Source organism: Phacochoerus africanus, chromosome 4 (genome assembly GCF_016906955.1).
Source record: "Phacochoerus africanus isolate WHEZ1 chromosome 4, ROS_Pafr_v1, whole genome shotgun sequence".
Classification (NCBI taxonomy): Eukaryota; Metazoa; Chordata; class Mammalia; order Artiodactyla; family Suidae; genus Phacochoerus; species Phacochoerus africanus.
In genome coordinates, this window is record NC_062547.1 from 112,507,534 (window position 1) to 112,525,818 (window position 18,285).

At 41.0% G+C, this 18,285-nt stretch overlaps 1 protein-coding gene across 2 annotated transcripts in view; it reads right to left on the reverse strand.

The window, feature by feature from the left end:
- Positions 1-2,886: 2,886 nt before the first annotated feature.
- The window catches only part of EFNA5 (ephrin A5), a 285,390-nt gene continuing 269,991 nt past the window's right edge, over positions 2,887-18,285 (reverse strand). Inside the window, exons 3-5 of one of the 2 annotated variants that reach the window (XM_047778390.1) lie at positions 13,029-13,094; positions 12,541-12,621; positions 2,887-7,394 (exon numbers count right to left, since the gene is read on the reverse strand). In XM_047778390.1, coding sequence (XP_047634346.1) covers positions 7,273-7,394; positions 12,541-12,621; positions 13,029-13,094 — 269 coding nt within the window. In that variant the 3' untranslated portion in view covers positions 2,887-7,272. The remainder of the gene's footprint in view (positions 7,395-12,540; positions 12,622-13,028; positions 13,095-18,285) is intronic. The other variant, XM_047778391.1, reaches the window with a different exon arrangement.

Sequence of the window (18,285 nt, forward strand, 5' to 3'; positions counted from 1 at the left end):
GTGTAGGAAGGGCCTAGAAGCTGCTTTCTCTTTGGAAAGGGGAAGGGAGGGGGGGAACTTGCCTGGAAGCAGCATTTGTATAGTAAACTCAGTTTTTTACTTAGATGCAATATATATATGTGTGTGTGTGTGTGTATGGATTTTTTTTTTCGAGTGGTTCGACTAATTAACCCTCCCCTCAAGCACACGAACCCTTGGTGTTGCCCTTGACCAATTCTTTGGGCAACGCAATTATTTGCCCCTTTTGTTTATTTTAAACCCTGTACATTCATTTATCATCCATATAAAAAAAAGGACACACAAGTATTGCAAATTTACTGCTAACAGCATCCGTCAGCAGTTACAACTTCGTTTTTATTTTTTTAATTTTTTTTTTTTTTGTCGTTGTTGTTGTTGCTATTTCTTGGGCCGCACCCGTGGCATATGGAGGTTCCCAGGCCAGGGGTCGAATTGGAGCTGTAGCCACCGGCCTACGCCAGAGCCACAGCAACGCGGGATCCAAGCCGCGTCTGCAACCTACACCACAGCTCACGGCAACGCCGGATCGTTAACCCACTGAGCAAGGGCAGGGACCGAACCCGCAACCTCATGGTTCCTAGTTGGATTCGTTAACCACTGCGCCACAACGGGAACTCCTACAACTTCGCTTTTAAAATAGGCACACATGTGCATTTAACCACTGAATGACTTGAATAATACAGTGGGTTGTATCAAATGAAAAACTGACAGAGAATATTGGCCTGATTAGTTATTCATAATCATTTTCAGAAGCGTTTGTTTTCTGGAGGGACTGTGCAAAAATCATCATGCTTTCCACAGCACTTTTGCCAGTGCTTTCTTGAAGTATGCTTATGTTATCAGCAGTATATGAAACTAAGCTTTGCAAACAACCTTTGAGAAACTTTTTCAAACAGTTCGTAAAAAACTGTTAGAATGGCCAGTGAACGTTTAATCAGAATTATCTTGAACATCCTTTGTGGCATTTGCCTATAAGAAGAGATAAAAGGATATAATCATTATCACTGGGATAAGGGATTCAGATACATACATGTCTTATTCACCACATTTTCTCCTTTGATTCTTTTTGAGTAACACCTTAGGTGATTCCAAAAACTTTGTTACCAAACAAAGTGTACTTCTTGCCACACTGCTCACGTCCCGTCTCTGGTCCTTCTTGCTTTCCCTTTATACATGCAGCACTATCTATTGGGAACTGACCTTTTAATCAGGGACTCACAGTCACTTTCAAATGCTTAGTCCCCTCTTTTGCATGTTCTGCACTTTATCCCTTTGCTCTAATCTGAGAAAATGTGGGCTTCATGTTGGCCACGGTCCTGGACATCTCTCAATTCAGTGTAGATACAGTCTCTGCTTCACGAACAGGTATAGGGTTATTCTCTAAAGCAGAATCTGAAATTGTCATCTTTTCATCACTTCCCCTACCTTCTTAGGGCACTGGGGTGATTTCTATGGACCAATCTCCTCCTAATTTGCTTCAGTGATCCTCAGGTTTTCTCATCTCCAGAGTTACCTCTGTTGCTGCTACGGAAATTGACTCCATGCACTTTACTGTCCTTTCTGAGCCCACGATGGTTTTTTAACACACCAGGTTTTCTATTTTGTAGGAAGCTCTTAACCCCATTTTGACTATATGTAGAAATGATTTCTCTTAAGCTTCCTTAAAAATCTCAATCTTTTTTCACTCACTTTTTTTTGAACATCTATCTCCTCCCTTATGTATAACATACATGCTTGAATTTTATATTTTCTTGATAAAGCATTACAGTGTTTTGCTTACACATCATGTCTGCCTTATGTTGTAAACTTTACAAGTACAGGTTGTAAACATCAACTTTATTCTGCACAGCACTGAGCACAATGTCATGATCATTTAAATGCTTTTGATGATGATGGTGATGATGATAATGACCACGTAATGCTGTTCTGGTTGAAAAGAGCACATAGGTAGTCCAGTACATCTTTTTTTTTTTTTTTTTAATGAGTTGTTCCTCATTCTATAAAGCTGTCATTCTTCATTAGTAAAAAAAGGTTACAGTAAGTTATAATTAGTGTTTAGTGCCCTGTCAAATAATTAAGTATAATAAAAAGCTTTCAATGAGTTTAATGTTAACATGGTATAATTAAAGCCAAGTCTTGAAATGCATTAGGCATCTATTATGTTAGACATTTGATGCTTTTTCCCTCTACGGCTGAAATTCTCAAATTGTGCTTATAGCAATGTCATCATCAAAGACAAAATCTCACATCACTCAGATGCAGAATGAGCTTTGCAGTGTCCAGGAAGGGCAATATTTAAAAAATCAAGCAAATCATTTATACAACCCTGTTATTTACTGATAAGGAAATGAGTCCCAAAGATAATGTGTGACTTGCCCAAGGTCACACAGTAGTAAGTTAATTTTTCCTTTATAGTGAGAATTGCTGTTTTGGGTTGTACTGAGGTGATTATTATTATTACTGTCCTTCTTCCTTTTGGAAGTGTAACATGTTTGCTGTAAAATGATTATTTTGTCTTTTTCTTGATGGGGTGAAAAAAATAGGTGCAAAGTAAAAGAACATAATTTGTATTTAGCTCTTGTATTTAACACTTGGTTTAGGATGCAGGGCTTGTCATAGTGCCTATTTTAAGGCTCAAATACTGAGACAAGGCTTAACTCTCACCATTTTCTCATCAGAATAACTGGAAGGTGCCTAGATACTGGGCCATTTCGAGCCCTGCATTCTTTGACCTTCTCAGGCCTTCTCTTGTGCATGTGGTATTATCTTTTCTGTCCACAAAGATTTTGAAAAAAATCAGCAGAGTACAAGTAGCCCCTGAAATAAAGGCGTCATTCAAGGAACAAAGAAGTAGAAGGAGGGCTCCAATTAAAATGATGAAAATCTTTAATTTTTATTTAGGTATACTTGTACGGACACGTGTATATACAAATACAGATCGTATGGGTTTGTTTGTGTGTGGGTTGGTTTTTTTTTTTTTTTAACATTTTCTTTTACGTTTATATAATGTCAGCATTTCAAAACAGCACTCGATGAGTAAGTGCAAAGGAACTGCAAAGCGGGCAGTACAAGCACAGGACCACACGGAGCTGGACTTCACACCCAGACGCACACACAATGAGTGGCTTCAATGGGGTGTCAAGAGTAAGCATGGAAAGCGGATTTTGACTCATGGGTAACCTCCAACATGCCAGCATCTATTAAACTGTACAGACAATGGGAGCAAGCCCATTGTAGGGAGATTTGTCTCACATCCGAGCAGCTCTGGGGCAAATGCATGGGAAAAACTCAGTGATGCCAAACCAGAGACAGACCTGCCCATTCACGGTTCTGAGGGAAAATAAAACTTGGGAGGAAGGCAAGAGACACAAAAAAGAAAGAAAGAAAGAAAAAGAAATAAAAGGGGGTGTGTGTAGGCAAACCGGGGTGTGGTGGAGGTGGTTTCTAAAAAAACTAGAAAAACTAGTGATCATAGCTCTGAGAGCAATGAATGGAGGGGAGGGAGTTTAAACTGTTGTTTTGTTTTTAATTTAGGGAAAACTATTTAAAATGGCTGCTGCCGTTGCTAAGGCACCAGAGAAAAACGAAGTCCTGGAAAGTCCACAGGTACTGTATGACTCTTCCTTTCACAATGACAGAGAGAGAAAGAACCCTCATTTAACCTTCCCAAACAAACTGGTCTGCAACCTTTCCCATGCGTGGGCTGCGCTTGATACTGGCGAGACTCTCGGGGGGGAAAATGAAAACAGTGTATGAAAACCACCACAAAGAGAAAATCCAGAGTACAGAACTGAGACTAAATGCCCTAAACCTTCTCAAATCAACATGCTGGGGGGATAATACACCACAGGGCTCCAACATCAGACCTTGAAAACATTGAGGACAAAATAGCGATCAAAAAAAGTCGTGTTGTTCCAGGTCCCCAGATGGTGGAGTCTTAAGATTTGGGAGGGCGATGACCACACGTGAGTCCTGTATGGAGCAGTGTTTCGGCCATTTGTGACTCTTCTTAGCCGCATATACATTGGATGTTTCAAAGTCTCAATGCATGTTTTGTATCCTGAAAGGCTATTGTTCTCACTTACAAAAGACATAAGAATCAAATTAATACTTTATTATCAAACACTATATACAACAGAGGTTGCTAATAATACAGAATTTAAAGAACGCAGTTTTTTTTTTTTTAAACGTTTTACTTTTCTTTCCTCTGCCACCCAAGAAAGTACAGTACAAAACAATAGTCTAAACTAACACGGACTATTACCTGGTCTATTAAAGGATACACGGTATCCACTAAACAGACAGATCCTTATTTCCCTGCTTCGTGTTGCAAAGCCCTTGGCAACCAGGGGCAAAGGTCGCTGGGGTTTGACTAACTGGGGCTGAGAGGCAGCGAAGGCTGCCCTTCAGACTTTTGAATTGTTTTTGAAATTAAAAGCTGCTACAAAGTCGCATCGACATCCTCCTAAGCCCCCTGAGGGTTGTAACACCATCACAAAAGGCCACCAGCACGTTTTAGACAAGATGAAAACTGTCTGATACCAATCATCTTCTTGAAAATTCCGTGGCAAGCATTACCTACAATTACGTACGTCACTTATAGGTAGAGAAGCACATTGTCTACTGGTGTGGATAGTCTTGCTTTTTTTTTTCTTTTTTTCTTTTTTTACACTTAATTTGTAGTGGCACAATGGTGAAGTAAAGGGGTCTAATTTCACTGTGAAAATGAAAGACAATGGCAGAGAGGGCCATGAGTAATTATTTTATCATTTGTTAGAGACAAATGCTAGAAAAACCACAGAAGTCACCATTTCTAAAATGAAATTAGCACTGCTAATGTAGTTATGACTAACTGGAATCATTACAGGATCATTTGATTTCCTTGTGATTATAGAACATGCAGTATTATTTTGGTTCTGACTATTGATCCGTTTTAGAAGGTAGCTTTTTTTCCCCCTACCCAAATCCCACTGGACCAACAAGCCTGTAACTATTAATAAAAAGTATTACTGGATATCACTGAGAGTACTGAGTATATAAAGAGTTAATGCAAAAAAGAATCCAATGCTGTGAACTGTTGTTTCAGTGAAATGGTGGCTGCCTTCCGTGATAAGACTCTGCCACTCCAGAGAAGTTCCTGATGTCTGGGGGAACAGGACTGATTGTATCTGCGAGGCTGGCAACCCGACTCACATGGTTCCAAGTGCGAACAGACCCAGCATTAACATCCACTCCAAACGGATCAGGTAAGCCCAGATTACATTTCAACATGTGTACAACTCTCCAGGGTGCAGTGCCTGTACAGCTGCCTTTCATTCACATATTTCTCTGATTCATACCTATTCACAATTCTTAGCAAATTCCCATTCATGAAGTGTGTCCATAATATGACCCCCCCCCCTTTTGTTAACATGTACATTTAAAAAGAACAAATATATTAAAAAATCCTTATTGTGCTGGAATGCTTCCAGTTGCTCACATCTCACACAATCATTGCATTTATGTTTTGTTCTGAAAGGCATGGTTTCTATTGATGTGTCTTGCAATAGCAAAAAAAAAAAAAAAAAGGCTTGATTTCTTTTCCACATGTCTGACACTTTTCCCTGTCTAGGCTTTGGAGTTCAAAGTTCATGACAGCCTCCCCAGTAGAAACCCCCAAGGCGTGCATCTCCTGGTAATGTTCTGGAAACATCCCTGTTGGCCATGCTAAGATTCCTTAAACAGGGTCATCCTGTGTTTGCTCTCCTCTTGCCCCACCCCCACAATGAAACAAGATAGCCCCCATATTTCTAAATGTATCAAGGGATACCACTTTTTCTCACAAGTTTAAATAGGACAAGCATATATACTCACTCTCAGCATAAAGTATATCTAAATAATGTATTTTCTATTCTAGTGGATTTTTAAAAAAATATTTTGTTAAAGTCTTTGGGACTCCATCTTGTTTATCTCCCACAGATAAACACATGTTCCCCCTATGCTTCAGGCTGTGTCAGAAAGGGAAAGAATATAAAATCAACTCTTGAATTTTTTTCATTCCAAACTTTGGAATTTTTATTCCAAAATTCCCTTTATCCCTCCCAAGTAGTACTGACCAACTCTCCGGGGGACAGGGGTTTGTGTCTGAGCCCCTGTAGTCGTGGGATGTGGAGCAAAATGTGGGTACTAGGGTGGGAGTCGGGGAAAGGCCACAGCACACTGGCGCTCCAGCAAAGCCAAATTACATCTCCTCTGGCCACTGACATCCTTTCCTTGGTACACACTGTCCCCCAGAGGAGTATCCAAAGCTATTTCATATATACTCGTCAACCCTGGCTTGTCAGCCTCGGGGAAGGTCACTTTATTCATAAAAATGCCTCTTTTTGTTTCTTAAAAAAAAAAAAGAAAAAGAAAAGTTGTAGCACCATGGTGATCAGTATTCAGAGGAAAAAAACATCTGGTGTGTACTGCCCCGTCACCAAAAAAAAAAAAAAAGAAAAAAAAAATGAGAGGCACTCATACGTACATATATCCCCACAAACCTAGTTTTCTGTTTTCACACTTGCTCTGTGCTAGCATTCCAGCACCCAACCTGCCTCTTAGACAAAAAGGCTTCTTTTACGGAGCACAAGTTTTGCTGTCAAGGATGCTTTAAGACAGTCATCTTTTTTTCAAAAAAAGCCAGTGTCTCAACCTTTTCGAAGCCTGTTCATTTATACACTCCTAGAGGAAATGGTGTAATATTATCGCTATTCTTAATACCTCCCCTCTGGACTTGACATGGTGACATGATGCCCTGCACGATCATCTTACAGTCCTGAATGAAGAAGGCATAAATATTGTATGGGAGAGTAAAACCCTCCTGGGCCTTGCCATCACTGGCTGCATCTGCCACTATCCTTCCTTGTCCATAGACGCTGACAGTGCGCTAGCGGAGGTGAGCTCTTGGAGGAGAATGCACAGGAGCTGACGACCACTGGTGTCACTACCACAATTTGGCATGTTCATCTGGAGTCCATTTAATTCGGAAAGGGTGAGGGAAGTCAGGGGCCAGGGCAGGGGGTGGGGTGGGGTGGGGGAGGGAGGCAGCAACTACTTTAGTCCCCCCCTGGCCCCAAGTTGTTGCTAAGAATTCAGGCTGAAAGAAAGAACAAAAATCTGACATCTGCCAAAAAAACCAATCACAAGTCCCTTCTTAGGATGAGCAGTTTAGGTGGATCTCTGGTGTTCCAAGACCCTGATGTTTTCTGTGACAGGTGATGGGAGGAGGCTGTGCTATAATGTCAAAAGCATCGCCAGGAGGAACAGTAGGATTGCCAAAAGGCGGCTGGGTATCCTTGGTGTTTGTGCCGCGTTCTCGCCGCGGGATGGCTCGGCTGACTCATGTACGGTGTCATCTGTTCAAATAGAAAGCACACATTCCAATGAGATTTCACATCCTTAATAACTCTCTTGCAGCAGCCTGCTGTTAACAGACCTCGCCACCCTCTGCAAAGTAGGGTAATGAACCTTGTGCCACCATTGACTTTCATGTCTGCATAATCACTCATTATTTACAGCAAACAAAGGAGAGGCAGAGAAAATTGGACTTTCTCAGCAATATTAATACTTGCCTTAAAAACGGAGGTGAAAAATGTGCACACACTGTAACCCTTGGCGTGTGAGCTACTCTGCTTTGCTAGCGCACAAACTTGATGTCTGCGTGTGCCTTCGAAAACCCGGACGACAGGGAGAAGCAAGGGACAAGTTAGGGGGCAGGGCCGGCAGGGCGCAGTTAACGTTGGCGTATTAGTGGTTAACAAGAACGGGCTGCCCATTTTCCTCTTTTAATGGTTTCAAAGGATTAGTGTTAAATGCCTGGTTGTTGGATGCCTAGATGAATTTTCAAATATGAAGAATTAAATGCCAGAACAAACGGCATTTTAACTAAACTATACATAATGCTCACTAAACCTAACTAAATCGGTGCCCACTGGTTTGCCTACAATTAGGAATCAATTATGGTGCTATTTCTATTACAAACCCTGTATCTCCGGGATTAAATTACTTGAACTTGACTATTTTTATTTTTATCAGGCTGAAGCTGGGCACATAAATGATCAGCGTGGATGCAAATTTTCCTCTAAAGAAAATGGATTAAGTGAGGTAAGCTTCTTTTATTTAGCTATAAAGTATTCTAGGAGGCTGCCTCTGACTTTGGATAGCCTTCCTGATCTGCATGATTAACAGGCTTAACTTCAAAACAGGAACTTTGCAGCAATTAGTACCCAAAGATAGAACGGAGGCTTGCTATGACCCGTCCGATGCTCTAGTACTGCCGGTCGTCTTCCTTCCTCCTGGCCTGACTGGTGCTCTTTAGACTAAGCCATCTCTGAACCACATGCTGGCCCAACGGGGGGGAGGGCCGTGCTTGGGTCGATTTTATTGCAGCAGTAGGGGACCTTCCCGTAGGAGCTCAGCAACTGTCATGCTGGAGTCACTCAATGGTCAGAGAGAATGGGAATAAGGGAGACTCTCATGGTGGTTTCCAATTCTGTAAACCTCAGTGACCCACTTCGCACCCCTTAGTGGACTAACGCTCTTATTTTAAATTCACTTCCGTTTTTACACCACACAACATAACACAATAGGGACGCTTTTCCTTGATTAGGTAGAGTCGCACTGCCTATTATTTGTCCTGAAGTGACACTTTTCAGGCTCACAGACTGGCCTCTGCTTCAGATATGCTCATGGGGGCTGTTTCTGTTCATCACATTCATTCCCCAGTATAACTTAGAAATATGTCTTCTCTGCATGGAGGTTTCTGCTCAGGAGTGCACTTAGCCTGTCCCCACATAGAAACTGCTGCATCCCTGTGTCAAATTTGCTCTCCTCTCCTGGACCTGAACAAACCTGCATGGAATGGCTGTTAGCTTAGGAGACCAGAAAGGTTGGGAAGCAAGAATGAAGAGTTAAATGGATGTAGGGAAAACTATAAAGCCCCACATCATGTAGACAAATACTTGTGGATTCTTTGCTCTTTCTCAGCCTTGCAAATGTATTAAATCTGTAGTTAGGAGGTAAATGTAAATGCCCTTAATAGCCCTGAAAGGAAAATCCAAATCACTGTCTTAAGAGCACCAATCTGTTGTCAGTCAGAATAATAGAGTACTTCAGCCGTCATTGAGACAGAACCACAAATCCTGAGGATTCCAGAGTTCATTTTGAAATACCATTTATATTTATACACCTGCAATTACATTAGCTACTGGGTTTTTCTCCATCTTATCTTCAGTAACATATTACCCAATCCTCTTCCTTGTAAAGTTTGGAAGTGTGCTGATAAAAGATAGCATGTGACATTCAGTGTGAGCTTGAAGGGGGCCCGCCTTCCCCATCAGGCCTGTGTGCTCAGCGAGGCCTCTCCATACTGAAGTCCCATGCAGCACACGTCAAGGGAATGAACCTTCCTGAACTTTAAGAGGAAAGCTTTTGTTTATCATATAAGTGAAGCATGAGGCTAAATGTGCCTTGCAATCCTTGAATCATGGCCATCTTTGGAATGAGACTTTTACTAAGCAACCCAACCAGTAAGTAAGTGCCATCTTGCTGGCAAATGAAAAAATCGGATCCTCAGGGCACCATGGTTCTTCTCCTCTGGGTCCAACATGTTGGGCCTGGTTCAGGATTCTATAGAGCATCTTTTGATTAAACAGGGCCTCAGTGTGGGGAGATTCTATGCCCCCCCGCCCAAGAAGCAAAATGAAAAACTAGTTGTTACTGGGATACGTCGGAGCAATTTCAAAATGCTAGGGAGGGATTTATAAGTAAAATCTATCCCAATGTAAATTGCCTCTACATATGGGAGAATTTCTAGCGCTTGCAACAGTAAATGTGGCTTGGGAAAAGAAACTCTTTCTCCTCAGAAGCCAAATCAGGTCTTGCCTCCATAGGATTCCACAACACGAGGGTTTCACTGGTTAACTTGAGAGAACACCAGGAATATTTTGGAGCATATTTTGTGGCATATGTCTGCCCTGAGATAATCCTGTGTCCCTGATGATAGGAAACTGGCAGGCAGAGTGTGCAAGCAAACAAAAAAGACAAATACATTCCAAAGACAGGTGAATTAGTATACATCGCTGAGAACATGCAGTGGGATCCTTTCAGCCTTGCTGGCTTCGTAAAGTCCGGGTCTACACTCAACCATCCGACACACTGGTGCAGAGCTGCAAGTCTGAATTTTCTAAGGAATACAGGGAAGTACTCCAATTTGTCATTGCACTCACACAGCCAGTGATCGTAGCTCAATTTTGTCTTATGTTTTGAGCAAAGATGCTCACCAGAACACCCTTGAGTCAAGACTGCGTCACGGAGCTTTTCCAGCATTTACACCTGCATGTCCATCCCCAACACACACAGCCTGACCAAATTCTGATGAATTTTTGCAAACTTCCATCACTTAGAGGTGTGACGATTTGGGGACCATCATGGATTTAAATGCTTAAAGAAGAAGAGCCTGTTTCCCAAAAGATAGTGAAATATGCTCAGGTATGAATGTATCTTAGTATCTTGGATTTTATCTTTACTTGAATTCAGAAGTGATTTTTCTATAATGTCAGAATAGTTAGTCCTCAGTGTACCTCTTTATTACCAGTGAAAAACATGCAATCTGTTATGTCCCTCAACAGCCTCTTTCTTGCTCGACAGGCAATGGGATTTACCTGGAAAAAAAAGACTCTTGAAAGCCCTGCCTACATTTTACAACAGCATGCATCAAAAAAATCTTAACTCAGGGTAACTCATAACATGCCCAGTCCCACCAGTCAGTCTTCATCAAGGTTTATGAACAAAGCTGAGACAGTCAAAGTTCTCTTCATGGACATCAATATGTCTACCGGGGTAAGACAATCCTATTTTTGTACTAACTTAGGAATGGGAGTTGAGAGATATGAATATTACACCAGGATCTGTGTGTAACTGTTATACCAGGATCTATGTGTAACTAGCCATGTGGCCTGGCCAAGTCTCAGTTATAAAAGGAAGCATGGAGACTCCATGGTCCTTAACAGAGATCGCATCTGACTCACAGATCTTACTGTGGCCCAAGTCCTATAGCTTGTGAGGAGTCTGGTACCTTGAAAAGTAACACTTCCAGATTTCCAGGACACAATTAAAATGTCTCCATGTCAGCATGCATTCCTTGCAACTTTCTAAAGCAGAAAACTGAGTTCTGGGGAGCCATTAAGGCCTCTGCGAGCACTGTATACACCTCTCCTTTGCGCTCTGGGTAAAACACCTGCCTTAGAAAAAGAGGATTGCTTAGGGAAAAAACCTAACTCTTTCTGTCAGTTACAATGTTGCAATAATGTCCCCAGGCACCACATTTACTTGGGGGAAGCTTCCCTAAGGCTCACTGACTGTGTGTCCCAGTAACAATACTCAAAGGATAACGTGGACCCTAAGCCTACTGCAAAGGGATGAAACATAGGCTCTGTTTACATAAGGGGAGGGCTTAACAACCTTTTGGGAAGAGGAAATAATTTAATTGTCCTTAAGCTTTGAGATAGTCACAGGAGAGGAGTAAGGAAATCAGTGAAGAGCGAGCAGGTAGGGCAAGAAGAGGAAACCATAGGGAGGTGAGCATACAGGGGCCTGGAGGCACACTCCTCAACGAACAGTGGAAGAGGGCCCCCGCCACCTCACCATCAGTCTAGGTGCACTAAAGAGCCACAGTGAATTTGTAACCAAATGGAGAGTTTACAGAGTTATATTATCCATAGTATGCTGCAGTGCAAAGGCTTCCATGAGCCCTTTGGTAGATTTTATTTTTCTTCATCCTGATGGGGTGGTTTGGGTGTGTGCAAAAGTTAGCAGTAGAAAAAAAATGATTTATCCCTAATATTTTGCCTCAGTGATCAAGGATCAGATTTGGCTCGACAGTCCACTGCCACCACGTTTGGGGCAGGTGCGTGAATTTGCGCTGTTAGGAGGCAACACAATGAAACTTCTCCAGACTTATTTCTATTGACAACAGCACAGATAATATTTGAAATGAAGTTCTTTAGGTCAGGTCAATGATGCTTGCGAATTTCCAGAGAAAACGAGGTATGTTGAATGAGTTGCTATTTTGTGCAACAGTATTATTTTTATCCATAGATATGGATATATTATAAAGGTAAAAATTTATAAGCGCATCTAGTAGAAAATTTTTTCTGTCTTTTATGAAAACAGATCCATTAATATTCACCATGACTCACCAGCATGCTTGGAGGAGATGGTAAAAAGCAGTGAGATTTTAACATTCTGAGGGGGCTTCTACACTAGGACACTGTGTTACATCAAACCCATGTCCAAAAAAGAAAAGTCATAATTTATCTAACATGCATTACACAAAGATACTGGAGGAATGAGGTAGAATATAAGTAATAACGGCATTGCTAGCAATGAGCAAAAGCAGAGCAACTATAACATGCAAACATGCGGAGAGGAAGAAAGGAAAAAAAGTACTGAAGCACCAGGGAGAGATGCACTTGTTAAAAGAGATTCTCTACGCATACTAACCTGCTGGTTCTAATGAATTTTCTACTTTGTCGTTAACATCGAAAACACGATCATGAACACCTATAGTTTTCATACAGCTATCTATAACAAAAATAGAGATAACAGCCAAATATGTTAGTGAAGACACCCTTCAACTCCCGTTTCTTTCTTGTTTTCTTTCTCTCTAATTTTTCCTTTTATTTATGTAGAGATTGTTTTACAATCAATGGCATGTATCCAAATGCCAATATTGTTCCCATTTGCTGTGCACGTACAACAGGCTAAGAAACAACAAGTTAGCAACTGCTGTGTATTTAAAATAAAAGCATCATGAAAAAATGATGAGAGAAAATATGATGAAAACTAAAACATGGATGTTGATATACAAAACAGATACCACACAGGATTTACAGTTTAAAAAAAAAAAAAAGTTGTACCGCTGTGAACCAGACCACATATAAAGCATGCGCAGTGAAGCCACCCTCAGAAGCTCATTCTAGTGAACTTACTTGTTGGTCTCACAAAGACTTTGAGCTTTAAACAGGACCGTCGTCCATTATCTGGGATTGCAGAGGCTGTGGAAAAGATAAAAAGAGCAAGAGAGAAAAGAGAGAACAACACCAAATTACTCTTCATTTTCGAATGCACATGGTCTACAACAAATTCTTTGATGAGCAATGGGAGCATACTCTAGTTCTTCCAAGAAGGCAGAACACAAATACTTTTCAGATTGACACTGACTGCTGTAGAAAGGGCTATCTTCCTATCCCTATTTTCCCTTTTCCATACGATAAAAAAAGAATCACCTGGGAATGCTGGCAATCCTCAGAAAAATATTTTGGCTTTTTATTTCACAGCTTCATCAATTTAATTTGCTATCAATTTTCTCTAGAAGAAGAAGATAGTGCTTGAGCTTTCCTGCTTTCATAGAGGCACCCCCCCCCCCCGCCGCCGCCCCACTGCAGGAGAAGGGGCCCATGGCCCACTAGAGCCCACAGTGAAAGTGCTGGCAAAACCCAGTAACAGACAGTTCCAAGGCCAACTTAAACATGACCTAGTTCTGCTGAGGAAAGCAAAGCTTTGTCTGTCCTGAAAGCCTGTCTGTCAGTGCCTCGCAGGTAATTCAATTAGAGGTTTTACTCAGAACTTGGCTCCATATTCTATATGACTAAACCGAGCCCAGCAACTTCCATCAGGCTATTATAAGTACAATATGCTATTGAGAAAGTACAGAGTTGCGATGGTACGTTTATTTTTAAAAATTTGCCACAGAGAAGGATGGAATTAATAAAGTGGGCTTACCAAAACATGACAACATGTTTCAAGTTATAAATCATTTGAGGAAGAAACTTTCTTCTCCTCTTCAAGATAATAAGACCGTAAACTTTCCCTGGGTTTGAAAGATTATCTCCCCTCAGTTCACCCGGCAGACTGTCAAAGGGATTTCCAAGGCGGTAAGACCCTTAACCATCCCATATGTTTACAAATGCATTCTAGAAATGACAAAAAATTACAGAAATGAGTGCCGCATACTTTCCCCCCTGTGTGTTTGCTTCAAGTGGTTTCTTTGTTCAGAAAAAGCAGATGCTATCAATCAAAACACACATGGCTCACAATTAGTTTGGTAATACCCTCAGTGACAAAGACATGCTTGGTGTTTGGCATCCCATCTCTGTCCTTTATTCCTCCTGTGTGATGGGGGGCCCAGAAAACCAAAATGCTGATCCTGCAGGATCCAAGATGCAACCTCCAAACTGATTTTCCATGAATCTCCTCCTGTAACTGCAGGTCCACAGCCTAGAGGAGAACTTGGCAAGTCCCCACCCACAAGACCTCAACCTACAAAGGACCCCGTTGTCACTCTTCAACACCTGTTGGAAAAACTCTTAATTCCAAGACCAAAGCAGGTACAGAAGAGATGTTTTCGGCCCTCCCCTTCTTCCCCTTCGCTCTGACAAGCAGTTAAGAAGTGCTAACAGCTGGCTTTGCTGTAGGCTTTCATTAAATCAAAGTCGGAAAAACTCCCTCTACTGACATTTACAGTAACTAGTGTGTTATTTAGGGCACAGTATTTGCACTCTGTGGTTTGATCCAGGAAATGGTGTCCTTCCTGTGGACCCCAACTGCAAATGTGCATGTCACAAACCCAGTACACATAGGTGACTCCAATTCATTAGAAAAACCATGGTTCTGGAGGTACTTTATGTCTTATTCATGAGAGGTGGTGTGAAAAAGTGACACATGGGTATTTACGCCGCTGTTCTATAGATTTTTGAGCTGCGATGAACTCACTACAAGCTTCGTGAGCTTGATTTGCCACATGCGATAACTGACTTGACCGATAATACTATAAGACATAACAGGCTCAAGGCTGGATCAAATGTTTAATTGTTTTAGTAGGGGAACTTTTTGGAGTTAGTACAGGTCTTTCACATTTATATACAAGAGAAATCCTTTAAATCCAGGACATAAAACATCATTGTAGGGCACACTGGAATAACTAAACATCAACAAATGATAAGCTGTCTGGGAAAAATTCAAGAGAATTCTCTCGCCAGCTGACAGAGAGAGACAATCAGCTTTGCTACTGCATGAGCTACATTCTCCTGTGTATATAAAATAAAGACCTCTCTTCCCCACCAAACTTCTCCATTACTTCCATGCCTCCCCTCTTATCGCCAGAAAAGCTGTATGACAATGATAATGTGACTGACACCTTATAATACTGTTTGACTATTATACTCTAATCCTTAGAAAAATTGATGAGCAAAGAATATGAACATATAACGTGAAGACACCATACAGGTGACATTAAATCAGTTGACTCCACGACCTCTGACCTCTCATGAAGTCAACTCTTAACCCTTAGGGCCAACCTGAGAGGGTGTGCCTTGCTAGGTCAGTATAACTTAGGTGCCTTATTGGCCACATTGAAAAACAAAAATGACACCAAAAGGCACAAAAACCTTTTCTACCTATCAGCAAAACTCAAGTTTTGATGCAAGGTTTAACAAAGTGAGAGTGTGGCTTTATTCCACGTCATGTTTCAGGTTTCTTAAGCCCATAGTCCTTGGCTGACAAATAAAGGGTGCCTTATAAATAGCAATCATTAATTATTAGTAATACTTGAAGATGTTAGGTAATGTGAAACTGCTTTACTAGTCACAAGTAAGCAACAACAAAAAAGCAGAGGCTTGAACATTAAAAACAAAAAATAACACAGGAATTGAAAAATGTAATATTCAGACAAGTAAATTTCTACGGAAAACCCTCTCAGGAATAATTATGAGCAAACTTGAAGATGGACATGAGGGAATAAAACCTTAAAATGTACCTGGCTTTTATCAGGGGATAGGTAATATTAATCTCTATGATTCTGGAGACATATGGCATTATAACAAGCAACACTATTTTAGTTGAAACAAAATTTATCAATTCTTGGGTTGCTTTCCTTAGAAAATTACTAGTGAATGTTTGAAAAGTGATAGTGGATATTTATTATACGGTGCTACAGCTTTATCCATCTACTCAAACACTTTTAAAATTCCTACTGTTTCAGCTGTCCTATTAGGTGCTATGGATGCAAAGATGTGTAAGACAAACTTTCTGTCCTTGTGCTGTGCTTATTCCAGCTAGAAACACAAATAGGAAACAGGGCTTAGAGACCAGGGGGGAATCCCTGTGGTAACTGAGGTCTCCGTGAGCTGCCAGCATAGCCTCATCTGAGTGTCAGAGGGTGTCCTGGGAGTGTTAATCAGAATTATATCCAGGTTTTACAGGTGCTCCAGAAGCCTGCCAAGAGCAACTGGGACAAAAGACTAAAAATGTTTGATCCTCAAGTTCCCAAATTGGACCTTTGGTAGCCAAAAAGAGGTATTAACACACTACAGGTGAAGAAAACCTAGACCTGAACTCTTCCTATAAAGACAGATGGATTTTCTATGATGAAGAAGGTGTAGAGAAAAGGGAACCCTCTTATAGTGTTGGTGGGCATATACACTGATGCAGCCACTATGGAAAGCAGTATGGTGATTCCTTAAAAAACTTAAAACAATCATATGATCCAGCAATCCCACTCTTGGGTATTTATCTGGAGAAAACCATCATTTGAAAAGAAAGATGCATGCACTCCTATGTTCACAGCAGCACCATTTCCAATAGACAACACATCGATGCCACATAAATGTCCATCTACAGAGGAATGGATAAAGAAGATGTAATACATATATATATAATGGAATATTACTTAGCTATAAAAAGAAAAAATAATGCCATATGCAGCAACATGGATGGACCTAGAGATTATCATACTAAATGAAGTAAGCCAGGCAAACACCCTATGATCTCACTAATATGTGGAATCTAAAATATGATACAAAAGAATTTGTGTACAAAATAGAAACACAGACATAGAAAACAAATTTAGGTTTACCAAAGGGGAAAGGGGGAAAGGAGGGATAAATTAAGAGTTTGGGGTTAACAGACACAAACTATTATATGTTGATGCCATGGCAAATGGGATTGTTTTCTTAATCTTTCTTTCTTTCTTTTTTTTTTTTTGTCATTTCTTTGGGCCGCTCCTGCAGCATATGGAGGTTCCCAGGCTAGGGGTCGAATCGGAGCTATAGCCACTGGCACCAGAGCCACAGCAACTTGGGATCCGAGCCGCATCTGCAACCTACACCACAGCTCACGGCAACGCCGGATCGTTAACCACTGAGCAAGGGCAGGGTCCGAACCCGCAACCTCATGGTTCCTAGTCGGATTCGTTAACCACTGCACCACGACGGGAACTCCCTCTTAATCTTTCTTATCTTTCATTGTTAGTGTATAGGAATGAAAGATTTGTATATTAATTTTGTATCCTGCAACTTTACCAAGTTAATTCATGGGCTCTAATAGTTTTCTAGTAGTTTTAAGATTTTCTAGCATCATGTCACTCGAAAGTAGTGACAGTTATATAAAACAGATAATCAACAAGGATAATTAATAATCAACTGTATAGCACAGGGGAACCCTACTCAACATTCTGTAATAACCTATTTCAGAAAAGAATCTAGGAGTTCCCGTCGTGGCGCAGTGGTTAACGAATCCGACTAGGAACCATGAGGTTGCGGGTTCGGTCCCTGCCCTTGCTCAGTGGGTTAACCATCCGGCGTTGCCGTGAGCTGTGGTGTAGGTTGCAGACGCGGCTCGGATCCCGCGTTGCTGTGGCTCTGGCGTAGGCCGGTGGCTACAGCTCCGACTAGACCCCTAGCCTGGGAGCCTCCATATGCCGCGGGAGCGGCCCTAGACAAGGCAAAAAAAAAAAGAAAAAAGAAAAGAACCTAAAAAAGAATGGATGTATGTATACCCGAATCACTTTGCTGTACACCAGAAACTAACACAACATTGTGAATCAACTATACTTCAATTAAAAAAAAAAAAAAAGATGCATGGGTTTTCTAATAGAATTTGTCAGATTAAAATGAGAAATTCTTAAATATTTGTCACGTCTTAAATATCTATCTTAAATATTTGTCACATGATCCAAATTCATATCCCTTTACTCAGTTTACTGCTAAAAAAAAAAAGTGCATTTGGAATCAGGAAGCTGAGAGTAGGAGTATGGGGACCTTTAAAACAAGCACAGCCTCCCATACCATAATCTTAATAGCAGCTTTATAAATCAATCCATAGGGTCCTTTCCCCCTAATGATCTGCAAAGTACCAATCACAACCCTATAGCACATAATGAAATATAATCTGGGAGCACTCTGGTTCCCT